The sequence below is a fragment of the Mustela nivalis genome (assembly GCF_964662115.1).
Source record: "Mustela nivalis genome assembly, chromosome: 6".
In the NCBI taxonomy this organism is placed as follows: Eukaryota; Metazoa; Chordata; class Mammalia; order Carnivora; family Mustelidae; genus Mustela; species Mustela nivalis.
Window position 1 is genome coordinate 102,597,549 of NC_139025.1, and position 18,543 is coordinate 102,616,091.

General features: G+C 40.5%; 1 protein-coding gene across 2 annotated transcripts; it reads left to right on the forward strand.

Moving 5' to 3' along the window:
- Positions 1-193: 193 nt before the first annotated feature.
- CIAO2A (cytosolic iron-sulfur assembly component 2A) lies at positions 194-18,314 on the forward strand. Of its 2 annotated transcripts, XM_082737300.1 has the most exons (5): positions 194-327; positions 7,246-7,410; positions 13,068-13,117; positions 15,785-15,830; positions 17,059-18,314. In XM_082737300.1, the coding sequence occupies exons 1-5, from the start codon at positions 198-200 to the stop codon at positions 17,154-17,156; spliced, it is 489 nt and encodes a 162-aa protein (XP_082593426.1). In that variant the 5' UTR covers positions 194-197; the 3' UTR covers positions 17,157-18,314. The 2 variants fall into 2 exon arrangements, with proteins under 2 accessions (XP_082593426.1, XP_082593427.1); XM_082737301.1 differs by lacking the exon at positions 13,068-13,117.
- Positions 18,315-18,543: the final 229 nt, after the last annotated feature.

Below are 18,543 nucleotides of genomic sequence, written 5' to 3' on the forward strand. Positions count from 1 at the left end.
GCATGCTGGGGCTTGTAGTCTCCGCGGGGCCCTTCCCTAGGTCCTCCGCGCTACTCCGCCGGGTCCCGCCTATTTTCTGCTGTCCTGGACCTTTAGGCAGGTCTTGGCCCATTTGAAGACCAGGAAGTTGATAAATCGCGAGGCCCGCTGCTGAGAGACGGTGGCTCGGGTGGGACAGTCGCCAGGGATGGCGGAGCATGAGGATGGAGCGGGTGTCCGGGCTGTTCTCCTGGACGCTGAGCAGAGTCCCGTGGCTCACCGGCCTCTTTGAGCGGGGAGCTGCCCGGCAGCCCCGGATCATGGAAGAGAAAGCGCTAGAGGTTTATGGTAATTAATTTTACCCAGGGAAGCGATTGGCGTTGTACGTGGAGATGGGGGTAACGGGGATCTCACCTGAGGGCTGGGGGTACAGAACTCGGTTTTTGCTGGGTCTCGTCCGAAGCTTGGGAAGCCTTTTTTCCGGGTTCCTGAGTCACGCTGGAATGTGGATCTTTCTAGGACCCGGGCTCTTCCTAAACCTGGGGCGCGCCGAGCCTGGAGGTCTTAAACGCTTCGTTTCCCTTGTCTGCCCCACGCCCTCTTCAAGACTTCTGACGCAGAGCAGGCGTTTAGGGTGCTTGGTTAGGAACCAAACCGGGCTACACTACTTGTCTCCTTCCTTGCGTCCCCGAGCCCCTTGGACACAAATTCCTTCTCCTGCCACCACTCCTGCAGCACTGCTGGGTGACTAACAAGTTGGGGACTGGCCTAAGGTCATAGCCGTTCTCTTGTCCAAAAAAAAAAAAGCAGAGGTCTCAGAGAGAAGTGGACAAAACGGCCTCCCTGTACCCAGGCTTCGAACTTAAGAGTTTCTTATCACAGTTCTTATCACAGCCAAACCAGCAGTGCAAAAACGAATATACACACACAGTCACATACATTTTTTCAACCTTCTGGGGCCAGCATCATTGCACAGATGAGGAAACAAAGGTTCAGAATGGTTAAAACAGCTACCTGGAGGTCACACTGCCAGTAAAGAAATGGCGAAAACCAAGCCCTTGATTTCTGATTCCAAACTTTCTGCACTTTACACCATTTTACAATTGCCTTATGCCTCCCTGTTTTTGGACTTTCGTAGTATTGTTTTTGTAAACTAAGAAGGCTGGCTCTAACTACTGTTAAGCTATTCCTGCTGACGGAGAGTGAAAGATCTAACCATAAGAATACAAATAAAATGTGGACAATGATAATAGGCTGGGAGAAGGAGGTCAGCGTTGAAAAAGATCTTTGGAGCCAATCTAATTTACCTCTCTCTTACTAGAGGCGGGAGTTAAGCCCAGCTAGATGATTATGAGTGGAATGATCTCCACAAAACAGACACATTCCTGTCCTGACTTCTGTCTACAGCATCTCAGGACAGAAGGACACTTGGGGGTACAGCTTTGGAAGAGAGATGATTCTTGTCCTGAAGCTTATATTGAGGGAGACCTGTGTATGAGAAAATATACTATTTTTTGTTTTATGCAGTAGAAAGCCATTGATCTGAATAAGAGATACAGAAATTCAGAAGGAGAGATAGTAATCTCTGAGTGGGGGGATCTGGAAAAACTTTAAGGAAGAGTCACTTGAGTTAGGCCTTGAAGTATAAGTAGGCTCTGGATGTATAGAGGATAGAAGGCATACTAAGCAGAGAAAAGGGAGCAAAAGTATGGAGGTGACAAAGTAAAGTAATGTTAGAGAATGGCAGATAGGTGGGGCTTCAGGATAGGGTGTTGTTAAGGGTGGAAGTGTGGTTAAAAATTATTTTGGATACCAGGTCAGTACTGGATACTGAGGATTTAAATGTATAAAGAATATCAGTGCAGGGGCACCTGCGTGACTCAGTTGTTTAAGCATCTGCCTTCAGCTAGGTCATGATCCCAGGATCCTGGGATCGTTCCCCACATTGGGCTCCTTGCCCAGCATCAGGCTCTTTGCCCAGCGGGCCGCCTGCTTCTCCCATCTTCCTCTGGTCTTCCCCCTACTTGTGCCCTCTCTCTCTCACTCACTCTCTCTCTCTCTCAAATAAATAAATTCTTAGAAAAAAAAAATGTCAGTGCAGAGCCATAGAAGAATTTTCATCAGGGGAGTAATGTGAGAAGAGCAACATTGCTCTTTCTAAAGAAATAAATCCAAATCTTTCTAAAGAAATAAATCCAAATCTCTCAAATCAATAGAAAACCAGAGAAGTTTAATAAGGGGTGAGACTTAATTTCAGGGTTAGGTATCATATTAAAGAATATAATGCAGCTTGTATAAGTGAGCCTTACAGGGAACATGCCCAGGATGAGGGGCAGCAAATTCCCTTTTTATTTTATTTATTTATTTATTTATTTTTTAAAAAGATTTTATTTATTTATTTGACAGACAGAGATCACAAGTAGGCAGAGAGGCAGGCAGAGAGAGAGAGAGAGAGGGAAGCAGGCTTCCTGCGGAGCAGGGAGCCCGATGCGGGGCTCAATCCCAGGACCCTGAGATCATGACCCGAGCCGAAGGCAGCAGCCCAAACCACTGAGCCACCCAGACACCCCAGCAAATTCCTTTTTAAAGAGCCACGTGTTTGGGGCGCCTGGGTGGCTCAGTGGGTTAAAGCCTCTGGTTTTGGCTCAGGTCATGATCCCAGGATCCTGGGATGGTGCCCCACATTGGGCTCTCTGCTCAGCAGGGAGCCTGCTTCCCTTCCTCTCTCTCTGTCTGCCTCTCTGCCTACTTATGATCTCTGTCAAATAAATAAACAAAATCTTAAAAAAAAAAAAAAAAGGCCACATTTCCCTGAGCCCCATGATGATAGAGCCTTGTGAAGAGAAAGCTTTGTTCTTTTCTTCCCTGCCTCTATTTTCAAATTCTGTGGCTAATCAAGTGGCTAATGAAGCCCAGGAGTGGTCAGGAAGAGAAGGTAGAGCTTGCTGGATTCGTTTTTCCCAGCAGCATTTTTGATTACAGGGGTGCTATCAATTAGAGAACAAAACCTTAGGCTTGAGAACATCAAGCCCATCCTATGTGAATTCCCTCTGCTCTCCTTTTTACCTCACCATTTCTCTATCATTCTATTTTTCCATATTTTTCTACCCCAGAATAAGAAGGAAATCTTGTCCTCTCCAAGGCCAGCCCAGGCTCCCATATCCTTGGTCTCATTCCCTTCTTATTTTGCCAGTCCCCCGTCCACCCCCCTATACTTTCAGTCTCACTTCCTCTATTTGATCCTTCCCCTTGGGCTATAAAACATACTCAAGTTTCCCTTACTTTTTTTCATTGTTCTAGCTTTGTCTAAACCGCCTATTGGTTCTTTGCCCTTCCCTTCCCTGCCAAAGTCCTAGCACTACATTTCCAGTTCCTTCTCACTTCCCCCTTTTGCCATCTGGCTTCTGCCTTATCTCTTTTTTTTTTTTTAAAGATTTTATTTATTTGTCAGAGAGAGCGAGCGAGAGCTAGCACAGGCAGACAGAGTGGAAGGCAGAGTCAGACGGAGAAGCAGGCTCCCTGCGGAGCAAGGAGCCCGATATGGGACTCAATCCCAGGACGCTGGGATCATGACCTGAGCCGAAGGCAGCTGCTTAACCAACTGAGCCACCCAGGCGTCCCTCTGCCTTATCTCTTTACTGAAACTGCTTTCTTACAGGTGATCTTCTGGGTGACAAAACCAAAGAAAGACCTTTTTCTGTTCTCTTTATTTGGAATTTTCCTGCTGCATTTAATGTTAACCTCCCCCCACTTCCATCTCTGCTTCTTGCTTTTCTTTCTCCTTCTGATACCTAAATTAGGTGTTTCCCACAGATGTATTCTTGGGTCTCTCCCTTTACATTAGTGGTTCTCAAATTGAGATGCCCGTAAGAGCAATCTGAGGACTTTTTTTTAAAAAAGATTTTATTTATTTGGCAGAGAGAGAGAGCACAAACAGGGGGAGTGGCAGGCAGAGGGAGAGGGAGAAGCAGGCTCCCTGTAGAGCAGGGGAAGCCTGACATGAGACTCATCCTGGGACTCCAGGATCATGACTGAGCTGAAGGCAGTGGCTTAACTAACTGAGACACCCAGGCACCCCAACTGGAGGAATTTTTTCAAAGTTTTACTGCTCAGCTCATACAAATCAGTTAAATCAGGATCTTTGGGGGTAGGGCTTAGACATCAGTTTTTGTTTTGTTTTTAAAGCAATCCTGATGATTCCATTGTTCACCCAAGGTTGAAAACTACTGTTCTGCTCATTCTTTGTGAATCCCTTGGGTTCATTAACCACTCAGGCTTTGGTGCGCTCTCTGTCTTTTTTTTTTTTTTTTTTAAGATTTTATTTATTTATTTGACAGACAGAGATCACAAGTAGGCAGAGAGAGAGGCAGGCAGAGAGAGAGAAGGAAGCAGGCTCCCTGCAGAGCAGAGAGCCTGATGCGGGGCTCCATCCCAGGACTCTGGGATCATGACCTGAGCTGAAGGCAGAGGCTTTAACCCACTGAGCCACCCAGGCACCCCTCTCTCTCTCTTTTTAATTAAATTCTTAATTTTAATTAACTAACATACGGCTTATGTTAGTTTCAGGCATACAGCATGATTTAACAATTCTGTACATTATTCAGTGCTCATCTTGGTAAGTGTACTCTTAAAACTCTTTATCCATTTCACCGGTTCCTCCACCCACCTCCCCTCTGATAACCATCAGTTTGTTCTCTATAGTTAAAAGTCTGTTTCTTGGTTTGTGTGTCTCTTTTTTCCTTTTGTTCATTTGTTTTATTTCTTAAATTCCGCATATAAGTGAGATCATATGGTATTTGTCTTTGACTTATTTTGGTTCGCATTATACTCTCTAGCTCCATTCATGTCCTTGCAAATGGCAAAACTTCATTCTTTTTTATGGCTGAATAATATTCCATTACATATATCAGATATATTCATAAATTCATCTATCAATGGATACGGGGCTGCTTCTATGTCTTGGCTGTTGTGAAAAATGCTGCTACAAACATAGTCATGCATGTACCCCTTTGAAGTAGCGTTTTTGTATTTTGGGGGTAAATACCCAGTAGTGGAATTACTGAATTATAGGGTAGTTCCATTTTTAATTTTTTGAGGAACCTCCATACTGTTTTCCACAGTGGCTGTACCAGTTTGCGTTCCCACCAGTAGTGCACAGGGTTCCTTTTCTCCACATCCTTGCCAACATTTGTTTCTTGTGTTTTTGATTTTAGCCATTCTGACAGGTGTGAGCTGATATCTCATTGTGGTTCTGACTTGCGTTTCCCTAATGACAGTGATGTTGAGCATCTTTTCATGTGTCTATTTAACCTTGGTGCTCTCTTAACCCTTACGTCACAGTTCAGTGTTTGCTGGAATGTCCCACTGAGTTGCCCCTTAAGCACCTCAAAATCAATATGTATAAAATTGAACCCACTTCTCCCAGCCTCTACCCAACTTTCTTCCTGTGTTCTCCAGTTTTTCTTTTTTCATTCTGTCAGTGTTCTCCCAGACAGAGTTAAAATCTGAGTCATCTTCCTTTTTCCCTTTCCTCGTCTTCTACATCTCAACAATCGTCAAATTCTGTTGATTCTGCTGCTGAGATTACTTCTCCTTCTGTCCCCTCCTCTCCATTACTATTGTCATGTGCCTGTTTTGGGCCCAGCATTTTCAGCTGGCCCTGCTCTTCCTCCTGAGTCTACCGGCTAGTGGATGAGTTCCTTGCTGACAGTGTAATGCTGGCCCTGTTCCTCTCTTGTTCAGAACATCTTGAGGATTCCCTATTGCCTATGCTTAACTGTAAAAGATCCTTGATGGTCTGGCCCAAACTCTTACATACTCACTTATGTTGGGTTCCAGGCAGACTAAACATATTTTTTTTTTTAAAGATTTTATTTATTTATTTGACAGAGATCACAAGTAGGCAGAGATGCAGGCAGAGAGAGAGAGAGAGAGAGAAGCAGACTCCCTGCTGAGCAGAGAGCCTGATATGGGACTTGATTCCAGTACCCTGAGATCATGACCTGACCCGAAGGCAGCGGCTTAACCCACTGAGCCACCCAGGCACCCCAACATTTTTTTTTAAAGATTTTATTTATTTATTTGACAAACAGAGATCACAAGTAGGCAGAGAAGCAGGCAGAGAGAGAGGAGGAAGCAGGCTCCCCACTGAGCAGAGAGCCCGATGCAGAGCTCGATCCCAGGACCCTGAGATCATGACCTGAGCTAAAGGCAGAGGCTTTAACCCACTGAGCCACCCAGGAGCCCCATTAATAAAAATTTTTTAAAAGTAATCTCTACACTCAATGTGGGAATCAAACTCATAACCCCAAGATCTAGAGTTGCATGCACTGCTGACTAAGCCAGCCAAGTGCCCTAAACTACTTTTCCTTTCCTTTCCTTTTCTTCACCTTCAGTATCAAATTGATATTTTTAAAGACTTGATTTAGATTCGATTTTCATAAATCCTGATACCACAGTCTCCCAAGCTACAAGTTATTTCTTTCTCTGGAGCTTCTATGATACTCTTCTTTTATTTTTTACTTTTATTTATTTATTTATTTTTTTAAAGATTTTATTTATTTATTTGACAGAGAGAGATCACAAGTAGACAGAGAGGCAGGCAGAGAGAGAGAGAGGGAAGCAGGCTCCCTGCTGAGCAGAGAGCCCGACGCGGGGCTCGATCCCAGGACCCTGAGACCATGACCCGAGCTGAAGGCAGCGGCTTAACCCACTGAGCCACCCAGGCGCCCCTTTTTTACTTTTTTTTTTTAAAGATTTTATTTATTTATTTGACAGAGATTACAAGTAGGCAGAGAGGCAGGCAGAGAGAGGTGCGGGGAAGCAGGCTCCTTGCCGAGGAGAGAGCCCAATGCGGGGCTTGATCCTCAGGACCCTGAGGACCTGAGTTCCTCAAAAAATTAAAAATGGAACTATGCTATAATTCAGTAATTCCACTACTGAGTATTTACCCCAAAAACACAATACCTGGGCCAAAGGCAGAGGCGTAACCCACTGAGCCATCCAGGCGCCCCACTCTCCTCCTTTTTTATTCTCTCTGCAATGTTGGATCCAAGAAACAAGTTATGATCCACTAAGAATCTAAGAAAACAGTTTTCTCAAAAGGAAACTGGTTGTGGAAACTGCTGTGAGAAATCTGGGCAGATACTGTTAATATTTGGTTAAAGAAAAAGAAAGAAGTCCATGTTTGGATTAGGACTGGCAAAGTCATCCTTATGTAGCATTTTCATGTTTTAACATAATACCTTGTCTCTGATGATTCTTTAGATTTGATTCGAACTATCCGGGACCCAGAGAAGCCCAATACTTTAGAAGAACTGGAAGTGGTAACGGAAAGTAGTGTGGAGGTTCAGGAGAGAAATGAAGACGACTATTTGGTTATTATCAGGTTCACGCCAACAGTACCTCACTGCTCTTTGGCAACCCTTATTGGTAAGTTTTTATATACAAATATATTTTTAATTCTAAATTATTTTACTGTTATTGACCCCAAATAACAATTAGTGTCATGTATCACACTTTGTAGTTCACAGAGTCTTTTCAGATGTGTGTCTTCTGTAGCCCTCACAGCCTGTGAGAGAATTTTCCAGATGAGGAACCCGAGACTCAAGACTTTAAGTGACTTGCTCAGAATCATATAGCCAGGAAATGATGAAGCTGAAGCTCAGACCCAGTTCCCCTGACTCCAGACGTGAGATCTCCTTAGTTATACCATGCTGCTTGTCTTCCCTGTGCGTGCCTACAGTTAAGAGAGTGGGTGTGGGCCAGTCCTCTCCTCAGTTCTGGAGATTGCAGTGGGTGCTGTCAGCCTAACCCTGCTGTCATCACCTTCCTCTCCTTTGCTGCTCTGTTAGCTTCAGTGCAATATGGGCATCAGTCCTAGTGGGAGAGTTCTGTTTTTTTTGTTTTTATTTTTTTAAAGTATTTTTGATGTAGTTTTCTATTTGAGAGGCAGTGTTCCTAATACTTTGGAGTAGTTAGCAGTAAGATATACAAGAGATGTCTTTGAATATATACTACTTTGTTATAGAGAAGATAAAGGAGGGGTGCCTGGGTGGCTCACTCAGTTAAGTGTCAACTCTTAATTTCTGCTCAGGTCCTGTTCTCAGGGTCATGGGATAGAGCCCTGCTCGGGCTCCGCACTGGGTATGGAGCCTGCTAAAGATTCTCTTTCTGCCTCTCCCTCTGCCCCTCTCCCCACCCACTGTCTAAAAACATAAATAAAAATATAGAAGATAGGGATGCCTGGGTGGCTCAGTGGGTTAAGCCGCTGCCTTTGGCTCAGGTCGTGATCTCAGGGTCCTGGGATCAAGTCCCACATGGGGCTCTCTGCTCAGCAGGGAGCCTGCTTCCTCCTCTCTCTCTCTGCCTGCCTCTCCTCCTACTTGTGATCTCTCTCTGTCAAATTAATTAATTAATTAATTAATTAAAAAAATATAGAAGATAAAAGAAGTTTATTTCAAACCAAATGTTCATCAGTAGAGGAATGCTGAAGTAATCATTGATGATATTTATTAACAACGGAATGCTATACAGCTGTGGAAAAGGTCTCCATGTACTGGTATGGAAAGATCTTTGTGACATACTGTTAAGAAATAAAAACAAGTGTAATATTGCTATATTTGTGTAAAAAAGGGCAAAAACAGAAATTTGTATTTGATTGTGTATACATGAAGAATACATAAGAAATGACTAGCTGTGAGGGGCGCCTGGGTGGCTCAGTGGATTAAGCCGCTGCCTTCGGCTCAGGTCATGATCTCGGTGTCCTGGGATCGAGCCCCGCATCGGGCTCTTTGCTCAGCGGGAGCCTGCTTCTCTCTCTCTCTCTCTGCCTGACTCTCTGCCTACTTGTGATTTCTCTCTCTGTCAAATAAATAAATAAAATCTTTAAAAAAAAAAAAAAAAGAAATGACTAGCTGTGAAGGGCAGTGTGGTAGAAACGGCAGGATGGGGACAGGTTGGGGGTAAGACTTTACTATATACTTTTTTATATTTTTAAGTCTTTGAACTATGCAAATATATTATCTATTTAAAAATAGATACATTTACAAAAATGATTGAAAAGATAAATGTTTTATTATTACTTCCATTGTTGTGATTTCTGTTTTTCTCTTCTCACTTGATGATCTGGGATTCCTATTAGTGATTTCCAGCATATAGGTCGTATCTTGAGGGACTAAAGGGTCCACGAACCCATAGATAATATTGTGGTTATTTATTTATTTATTTATTTATTTATTTATTTTTAAGATTTATTTATTTATCAGAGAGAGAGAACATGAGCCAGGGGAGGGACAGAGGGAGAGAGAATCCTCAAGCAGAGTCCCTGCTGAGCATTGAGCCCAAGGCAGGGCTGGATCCCAGGACTGTGAGATCATGATCTGAGCCAAAATCAAGAGTCAGCCATTTAACCTACTGAGCCACCCAAGCGCCTTGATAATACTGTGGTTATTAATATTCCATATTGGAAAAAGCATTTTTGAATGCGTACTTATTTTTTTTGTCATTGCATAGTTTCTGAATCAACAGATAACAGAAGTGCTGCTACTCTCTTGATGGGAAGGGGAATATCTTAAAATATTTTTATATATAAGATTTCTTAAAAAGAGGGTCTGTTCCTGTAAGAGCCTTTAGCAAATTGAGTTTTCAAAAAGTAACATTTATTTTGTGCTTTTTCTTTTTTTTTTTTTTTTTTACACATTACAAAAGTAATGTGTTTCTTGGCAATAATTTGGAAACTCCACAAAAGCATAAAGAATGAAGTAAAAATCAGCTGTCATCAAAGAATGTGTGCTCTGGTCTAAAATTTCAGCTCTTTGGGGTACCAGTGGGGTCCCAGTGAGTTTGGGTGGCTCAGTGGCTTAAAGCCTCTGCCTTGGGCTCAGGTCATGATCCCAGGGTCTTGGGATCGAGCCCCGCATTGGGCTCTCTGCTCAGTGGGGAACCTGCTTCCCCAACTCCTTGCCTGCCTCTCTATATGCTTGTGATCTCTGTCTTTCAAATAAATAAATAAAATTTTTAGAAAAATAAAAATAAAAAAATAAAATTCCAGCTCTGTCAAGTCTGCCACTTTGTGGCCTTAGGCAAATTACTTAACCTTTCTGAGCCTCAGTTTTCTCATCTGTAAAGTAGAGATAATAACAGTATTAAGAGTTATAAAGGTTAGATAATAGAAAGCATGAAATAGATAAGGAATATTTTTTATTCTTTATTAAATATTAGTTTTTAATTACATAGCCATAGAAATTTGTGCTAATCACATCAGTATATCATAATTTTTATAACCATTTATACCACTTCTAGACTTTTAGAATTATAAATAATACTATGATGAATGACTTTATACATAAATATTTTCATATATCTCTAGTTTTTGCCTCAGGATAAATTCCTTTAATTGGAATTATTGGGTCATATGGTATAAGTAATTTTAAGCCTCTGGGTACATATTAGTAAGTCCTTATGAAAAAATTTCTGCTCTTTGACCCAGGAATTAAGGAAATAATTCCATTAAAGAAAATAGTAACATGTACAGAATGTTTATAGTAAATTTGTAATCATAAATCCTGGAAGAAACTCTAGTATCTATTAATAAGGAAATGGCACCAACATAATGGGATTTCTTGTTTTTTTTGAAAATGATAAATATGATCGGGCGCCTGGGTGGCTCAGTGGGTTAAAGCCTCTGCCTTCAGCTCAGGTCATGATCTCAGATTCCTGGGATGGAGCACTACATCGGGCTCTCCGCTCAGCAGGGAGCCTGCTTCCCTCTCTCTACCTGCCTGCCTCTCTGCCTACTTGTGATCTCTGTCTGTCAAATAAATAAATAAATAAAATCTTAAAAAAAAAAAAAAAAGAAAATGATAAATATGATCAAGGAATCAAAGTATCTGTTTGGGAAATGTATGAAAAAACTGGAATGCTAAGTTGCATTTGCATTCTAATTGTAATTATCAAAAAGCATGTTTGTATGGACAAAGATTGAGAAAACCCACGAAATAAAAGTAACTCTAAAGGCACCGAGATCCGGTTATGGTAGCTACTTCAGATCTGTCCACTCCTTGAACAAAGTGTTGTCAGGTTTTTTGGGGCCCTTTTAATATGAGTTTCAGTTAAGACCCTTGGCTTTTTAGAAGTGAGTATACTAGTGTCGTATCCGTGTTCAGTCAACGTGATTAGAAAACTCAATGAAGATAGTCCTCTTTCTGGCATCTGGGAGGCATTTCCTATGAGCAGGTAGTGCGAACCAGCGGAAGGCACCTGGATATGCATTCCAGCCCGACTGCTTAGCTCATCACCTACTTAGAGTTATCCTGGTAAGTAATTGCAAAGACAAGGAAGACTCAAAGGAAATGAGTGGGTAAGGCAGAGAAACTAGCTAATAGCCATTTGTGTTGACTTAGTCCGGACAAGAATAGCTGAAGGCAGGTCTGGTCCAATATGAATGGCATAGGATTTGGAGTCAGAAGGTCTATATTTAGCTCCCAGCTCTCTGCTGTTCAGACAAATCATTTATCATGGTTCCTGGTTGTAAAATGAAAATGATACGATAGTAATAGCTAATATTTATTAAATGCTTTTTATGTACCAAGTCCTATTTTAGGCACATTGCATAATAATTTATTTACCACTTGTAACAACCCTATATGTAGGGGTACTATTATAATATTTACTTTACAGATGGGGAAACTGAAGCTCAGGAGAGGTTAAGTAACTTGCCTAGGCCCCCATAGCTTGTATATAGTAGACTGCTTTTGAACCCAGACTATCTATCTCAGTAACACTGTACTGCCTCTCTTGAGGATATTGATGGTCAAGAAAGTGCTTTGTGAATTGTGAAATGGTTGTTATATACTATGTGGCTAAAACACCTACCAGCAGTGAGTAGAACGCATGAGGAGGCTCAGATGATACACAGGTAACAAATTAAAGAGACAGTGTGGGGGGCAGAGGGAAGAGAAGAGCCCTCCAGATATGTTTTAAGGCAGATCTTCTAAAGGGGGACCCTCTTACAGAAACTATATATTGTCTTTAGAGTTCTCTAATATTTATTATGGAATTACTGTGTTTTAGACTCTAAGTGCTTTGAAACACTTCCTGTGCATAAGAACAGTTTGACTTATCTTTTTGTGTCTAGGGGTGTAGATTTAGATACAGATTCCTTCCTTGTTTTGAGGTGGGAGAGAAGTGGAACATGGACACACTGAGGGTCTGTTCTAAGCTGAGTTTTAATTTCTCTTATAAGTCTCAACTGGGGGAGATATATATATATATATATATATATATATATATGACTTGGCATTGGGTGATAAACTGAAGTTCAGAGGATCTTGTTTTAGGGAACTCTATTTGTATATTGCAGGCATAGAAGATTCCAAATTTGAGAAGATCCTTGTGGTCCTTTTAAGAGGCTCTTATTTGGTTTTACATTTTTACATGATCTGGCCTGTTCTGAGTGTTCAATAAAGTTAAATGAGTGAATTGACCTTTGCTTGAAGGTAAATTGATGTAGTAGAAAGGACATAGGCTTTGCAGTGGTCTTGGGTTTTAGTCTCAGCTACCACTTTACTAGCTAAGTGACTTGGGCAAATTACATTGTGACCTTAGTTTCATAATTTGTAGAATGGGTTTGGTAATACCGTGGCTCACTGGATTAGTTGAGGAATATGTAAGACTGTATATATATATATATTTAAAAAAAAATTTTTTTTTTAAAGATTTTATTTATTTATTTGACACACAGAGAGAGATCGATCAGAAGTAGGCAGAGAGGCAGGCAGAGAGAGAGGGGGAAGCAGGCTCCCTGCTGAGCAGAGAGCCTGATGCAGGACTCGATCCCAGAACCCTGAGATGGTGACCTGAGCTGAAAGCAGAGGCTTAACCCACTGAGCCACCCAGGTGCCCCATGTAAGTCTGTATATATTAAAGTTGCTAGCATGGTGCCTGATTCAAAGGAGACCTACACTGGATTGAGCCAAAGCTGTTTCCAGCTACTGTTTTGTATGGAGACACCTACATACAGCTGTATAATTTTTCAGGAATTGATAAGAGAAGAGATAATTAGGGCCTTTCCTTTTTTCCCTCTACAGGGCTGTGCTTAAGAGTAAAACTTCAACGGTGTTTACCGTTTAAACATAAGGTAAGGAAGATTTTGTTGTTTTATAACAGGTTTATTGAGATTTAATTTACATTTCACACAACTCCCCTGTTTAAAGTGTACAGTTTAATGTTTTTTTGTCTATCCACTGAAATGTGCAACCATCACTACTATCACTTTTTTTTTTTTTTAAAGATTTTATTTATTTGAGAGAGTGTGAGCAATCATTAATAGGGGGTGGGCAGAGGGAGAGGGAAAAGGAGACTCCTTGCTGAGGAAGTCCAACTCAGGCCTCAATTCCAGGACCCTGGGATCATGACCTGAGCTGAGGGCAGCTGCTTAACCAACTGAGCCACCCAGCTGCCCCAGTTTTAAGACATTCTCATCACTTCAGTAAGAAACCCCATAACCATTTCCTGAAACCTTCCTCCATCCCCAGGCAACCACTGATCTCCTTTGGACTCTATAGATTTGCTTATTCTGAATGTTTAATTTAAATGGAATCATACAGTTTGTGGTCTTTTAGACTGGCCTCTTTCGCTTAAAATATTATTTTCAGAATTCATCCATGTCCTAGCATGTGTCAGTCTTTCTTCCCTTTTTACTGCCTTATATGATTCCATTGTATGGCTATACCATAGCTTGTTTATCTATTGACTACTGGATGGACATTTGGGTTGTTTCCACTTCTTGTCTATTATGAATAATGCTGCTATGAACATTCATGTACAGGTTTTCACTTGGGGATGTTTCATCTTCCCTCCACCTAGGAGGGGAATTGCTGTGTCTTTTGCTAACTAGATTTAACTTTTGAGGCATTGCTAGACTGTTTTCCATAGCTGCTTTACCATTTTACATTCCCACTGACAGTGTATGAGGGTTCTTACACTTCTGTATTAATATTATCTGTCTTTTTCATTATAGCCATTCTAGCAGGTTGGAAGTGATAACTTGTGGTTTTTATTGCTATTTCCCTGGTGCTAACAATGTTGAACATATTTTCATGTGAAAAAGTTTAAAAGCAAGGAAGAACCACTAAGAAAGGGCCACAAGTAATCTTTCAGATTTAGAGTCTTCTATGCCTGCAAGGTACCAAGCACACTGTGTGGTCTCCCTGAAGTATAGTTAGTTCATACAGGAATAACAGGGTAAATGCCTGACTTTTCCCCTTTATTTACCATTTTTCAGAGTTGAGTCATGCGTAATTTTAAACCAAAGTAAATGAGTATGGAGTGATTTTATATCTGTTCCTTTGTTTTCTGGAATAAGAGTTAGTATTATGCCTCTAGCCACTAGAGGAATTCATATGGTATTTTTTGCAGGGATGGAGCAGAGGGAGAGAAAGAATCTTTTTTTTTTTTTTTTAGATTTTATTTATTTATTTGACAAACAGATCTCAAGTAGGGGGAGAGGCAGGCAGAGAGAGAGAGAGAGGAGGAAGCAGGCACCCTACTGAGCAGAGAGCCCGATGCGGGGTTGGAGCCCAAGATCCCAGGATCATGACCTAAACCTAAGGCAGAGGCTTTAACCCACTGAGCCACTCAGGTGCCCTGAGCAAAAGAATCTTAAGCAGGCTCCATAATAGCAAGGAGCTCGGCGTTGAGCCAAATCTCACAATCCTGAGACCATGACCTGGGCCGAACTCAAGAGCTGGGGAGCCACCCAGGTGCCCCAAGGTGTTTTTTTTTTTTTTAAAGTCTATTCTATATGATCTCTAGGGTCTCTTAGCCATAATAAAGTAAGATTTTTTTTCACTCTTAAAAGTAGCAAAATAATTGTATAAGAATTAGTTCATACACTCCAGTGTTCTCTGGGGAGTAGACATGCCTTTATCATATAGCATGCTTTATTTGTCACAGGATTTTGTGGGTTTGTCTCAGAAGGTCTAGTTCTTGGAAGTTAGCTAATCTGGGGGAATGAAGCAGGGCCAGGAGGTTTAGCTTAACCAATATTATACTTGAAATTAAATTTAGCAAGATAATAGTTTAATGAGAAAAGGAGGATACTGAAAACTATATTGTGATCCCATTTTTGTAAAATAAGCAAAGAAAAGAAACTTACGACTTTGGGGTGTATAAAATCTGTATTCCATTAAGTAGGTATGGAGAAAAATATGGAAGAAACTACACTAGATTATTAGTATGGCTTTTCCTGGTGCTTGGGGCAGAGAGGAAGTTTAGATATTTTAGGTACTGATTTGGGAGGAAGAGATAGAGTGTAGAGTAGAGAGATCCATTCCATGAGTAAAATATGTATGAGATCTCATTTGTGTAAAATTTTATTTGTGTGTATTCATTAAAGAAGGTGATTAATGGGAATACCCCCTGCAGGCCTTCCGCAGGTGACCAAAATTAAAAATTTACTAATTTCAGGATGCCTGGGTGGCTCAGTCGGTTAAGTGTCTACCTTCAGCTCAGGTAGTGATCCCAGGGTCCTGGCCTGCTTCTCCTCTGTCTCTCTCTGTCTCTGTCTCTGTCTCTCTCTCTCTCTCTGTGTCTCTCATGAACAAATGAATAAAATCTTAAAAAAAAAAAAAAGAATCTACTAATTTCAGTCCCTGTTTTGGAGGGATTTGTCACTAAGTCATTAGTGTTAAGAAAACTATTTGGGCTTTCATTCCTAGACTCTTTAGTCTACTGTGCATTCCACTTTACTTGTCATCTTAGAGTGTTCTAAGTATTTTGGTTTTAATATTTTTTTTCTTCCTAGTTGGAAATCTACATTTCTGAAGGAACCCACTCAACAGAGGAAGACAGTAAGTCAATCTTGACTCATTAAAAAACAACTTCAGATAGTACTTCACTTTGGATACTGGTATTCAGCTATCCAAGTATCTTTGGGTCATTTGCAAAAAAGTGAAGAATTAGTTATTAGCTCTTCTATGAGGTGGGGAAGCATAGGTTTTTCAAGAAAATCATTTTTCAGTAGGACTCTAGGTGAACCAGAGGCAGGCCCTGTGAGTATTGGCTGGTTTTGACGAGTAGCTGCACCTCTCTAAAAGATATCCAGCTTTAGGGACCTTGACTTACAAACTCTAAAGAGGGCTTGATTTTTTTCTTTGGTGCAGGGTAGAGAGCTATGTACTTGAAATTGAAATTGAAGATCTAGAAAAGAATATGGACATTTCTCTTTTGAACTCTTATGTTGAGAGTGCTTTTAGCAAATTATAGACAGATATTATGGGCCAATACCTTTATTATATCAAGAGCCATGCAAACTCATTAAAAAATAAAACACGCAGTAGATTAACAGAGATGGACAGAAAATTCACCGAATAACTAATAGATAAACATGGGGAAATGTCCTCTCACTATTTATCAATATATGATAAAATTATAAAATATGCAAATTATAAAATATGCAAATTGATAAAATATGCAAATTATAATAATGAGCTGTTTTTCACCAACTGTTTTATATGTGTGTGTGTTTGTTTTTATTAATAGTACTCGTTGTTTTTTGCAAACTGATAACTCATGTATTGTTGGTAAAAAATGTTGGAAAGCAATTCAGTGATAAGAATCAAACCATAAAAAAATATTCAGACCCCTTGATCTAATAATGCCACTTTTAAGAATCTTTCCAAAAAGAAGTCTATATATATAAGGGTGCTCCATGTAGCATAGTCTTCATAATTAATTTAGAAGGCTTGAGATTTTGGCTGTGTTAAATAACCCTGTAGTTTGAAAAAATAGGCTTAACAGGGGAAAATAACAGTTTTCAAAATTATATCTACTCTTTGCTCTATATGGGAATAGTGTATATGGACAAAGACTAGAAAGAAAGAAATGAAAATAGTTGTGTTAGAGTAGTAAGGATTTAGGGGGTATTTTTCCTCTGTAAGTCTCCCTTCTAGAACTTAAAAAAGTGAGCCAGCTTTAAGTTATCAAGGAGTTCAATTTTACTTAAAGGGCTAATGAAATTTTTGTCTGTCACTATATGTTGACACAGTCCCTCTGCTAACTTTTGTCTGTGTTTTGCAGTCAACAAGCAGATAAATGACAAAGAGCGAGTGGCAGCTGCAATGGAAAACCCCAACTTACGGGAAATTGTGGAACAGTGTGTTCTGGAACCCGACTAATATCTGTTCTAAGAGCCACTTACCTTTAATTGTTTGATATATTTGTTTAAATTCTTTGTAAAATGTAAAAGACTCATGTTTAATACATAGGTGATTTGTACCTCAAGGCATTTTTTTTAACGGATGATTTGCAAGCAAGCTATAATTATAAGCAGTACCTAGTTTGTTCAGTGGATAACATTCTCAGGATTTGTAACACTTAAATGATCAGACAGAAAAATATTTTCTAGTGATTATGTGTCAGATGACTTGCAATTTTTTGACGCCTCTTCTGATACAACTACTTTTCATGTCAAATATTTACTGTGCCCAGATGTATTCAATTTAAATCATTACTGTAGAATAAATAAAATAGACATGATTCTTGTAATGATGTACCTTAGAATGTTTACGTTGAATTGTAAATCTTAGGTAAATGTCAACTCTAAAAGGGATCTACATAATAATCAGAAATCTGAGAACCAGGAAGAACGCTTAAAAGCAGGCGTAGGCTCTGCCTTGCTTCAGGGAGAGTCCTGGACCCATCTGTAGATAAGGATTGAATGTGGAGCAGGCCAGATAATATACATAATTTTGAAGATCAAGAAATCCCCTAAAGAAGTTTGGGTTAAACCAAACTAAATTTATGGTTTCTTCTTTATTTGAACTTTGTTCATTTGGGGGCTGATTATCATTTGAGATATAACAGGTTGTGGAAGGCGGCCTCCGAGTGTTCCCCAATGATCTTCCGTTCCTGGTCTCCATGCTCCTATATAGTTTCCTTCCAGATTGAATCAGAGCTGGTAGGTGTGGCTACTCAAGAGTCAGAGGGGACAGTGTGTGACTTCTGAGGCTGATCATAACAGGTGTTGTTGCATTCATCTTGATTTCTCGAATCTCTCACTCTGTGGGCATCCGGCCACCATGTCATGAGAACACACGAGCAACTCTGTGGAGAATTCCACAAGGGAGGAATTCAGGCCTTGCACCAACAACCAGCACCAATTTACAAACCATGTGAGTGAACCGTATTAGAAGTGATACTGCAGCCTCAGTCAAGCTGATATCTTGACTGGAACTCCACAAGACCCTGAGCCAGAACTGTCTAGCTAAGCCCCCCAAATTCCTGACCCAGAGAAGCTGTGAGCAATAATAAATGTTTATTGTTTATACCACTAAGTTTGGGGGTAATTTGTTATATAGCATTAAGTAACGAATAGGTTTTTAGAATGGAATTCTTCTGCCTCAAATTTAATTGAGGATACAAAGGGGAAAATGGGAGAACTTCTTCCTTGGCTCTTGAACCCCTTTATCCACTTCGAGAGTATATGTTTTGAAAGAACAGTGGTTTTTATAAGAAGATTAATGAAGAGGTTTTTTTGAATAAAACTGTTGCCGTGTTGAGTTC

What these genes read in the sequence shown, in the direction of transcription:
- CIAO2A (XM_082737300.1), top strand. Translation starts at nt 198, where the DNA reads ATGAGGATGGAGCGGGTGTCCGGGCTGTTCTCCTGGACGCTGAGCAGA. An exon ending in CTCTTTGGCAACCCTTATTG is followed by an intron (nt 7,411 to 13,067) that starts GTAAGTTTTTAT and finishes TTCCCTCTACAG; the next exon opens with GGCTGTGCTTAAGAGTAAAA. An exon ending in CCACTCAACAGAGGAAGACA is followed by an intron (nt 15,831 to 17,058) that starts GTAAGTCAATCT and finishes TGTGTTTTGCAG; the next exon opens with TCAACAAGCAGATAAATGAC.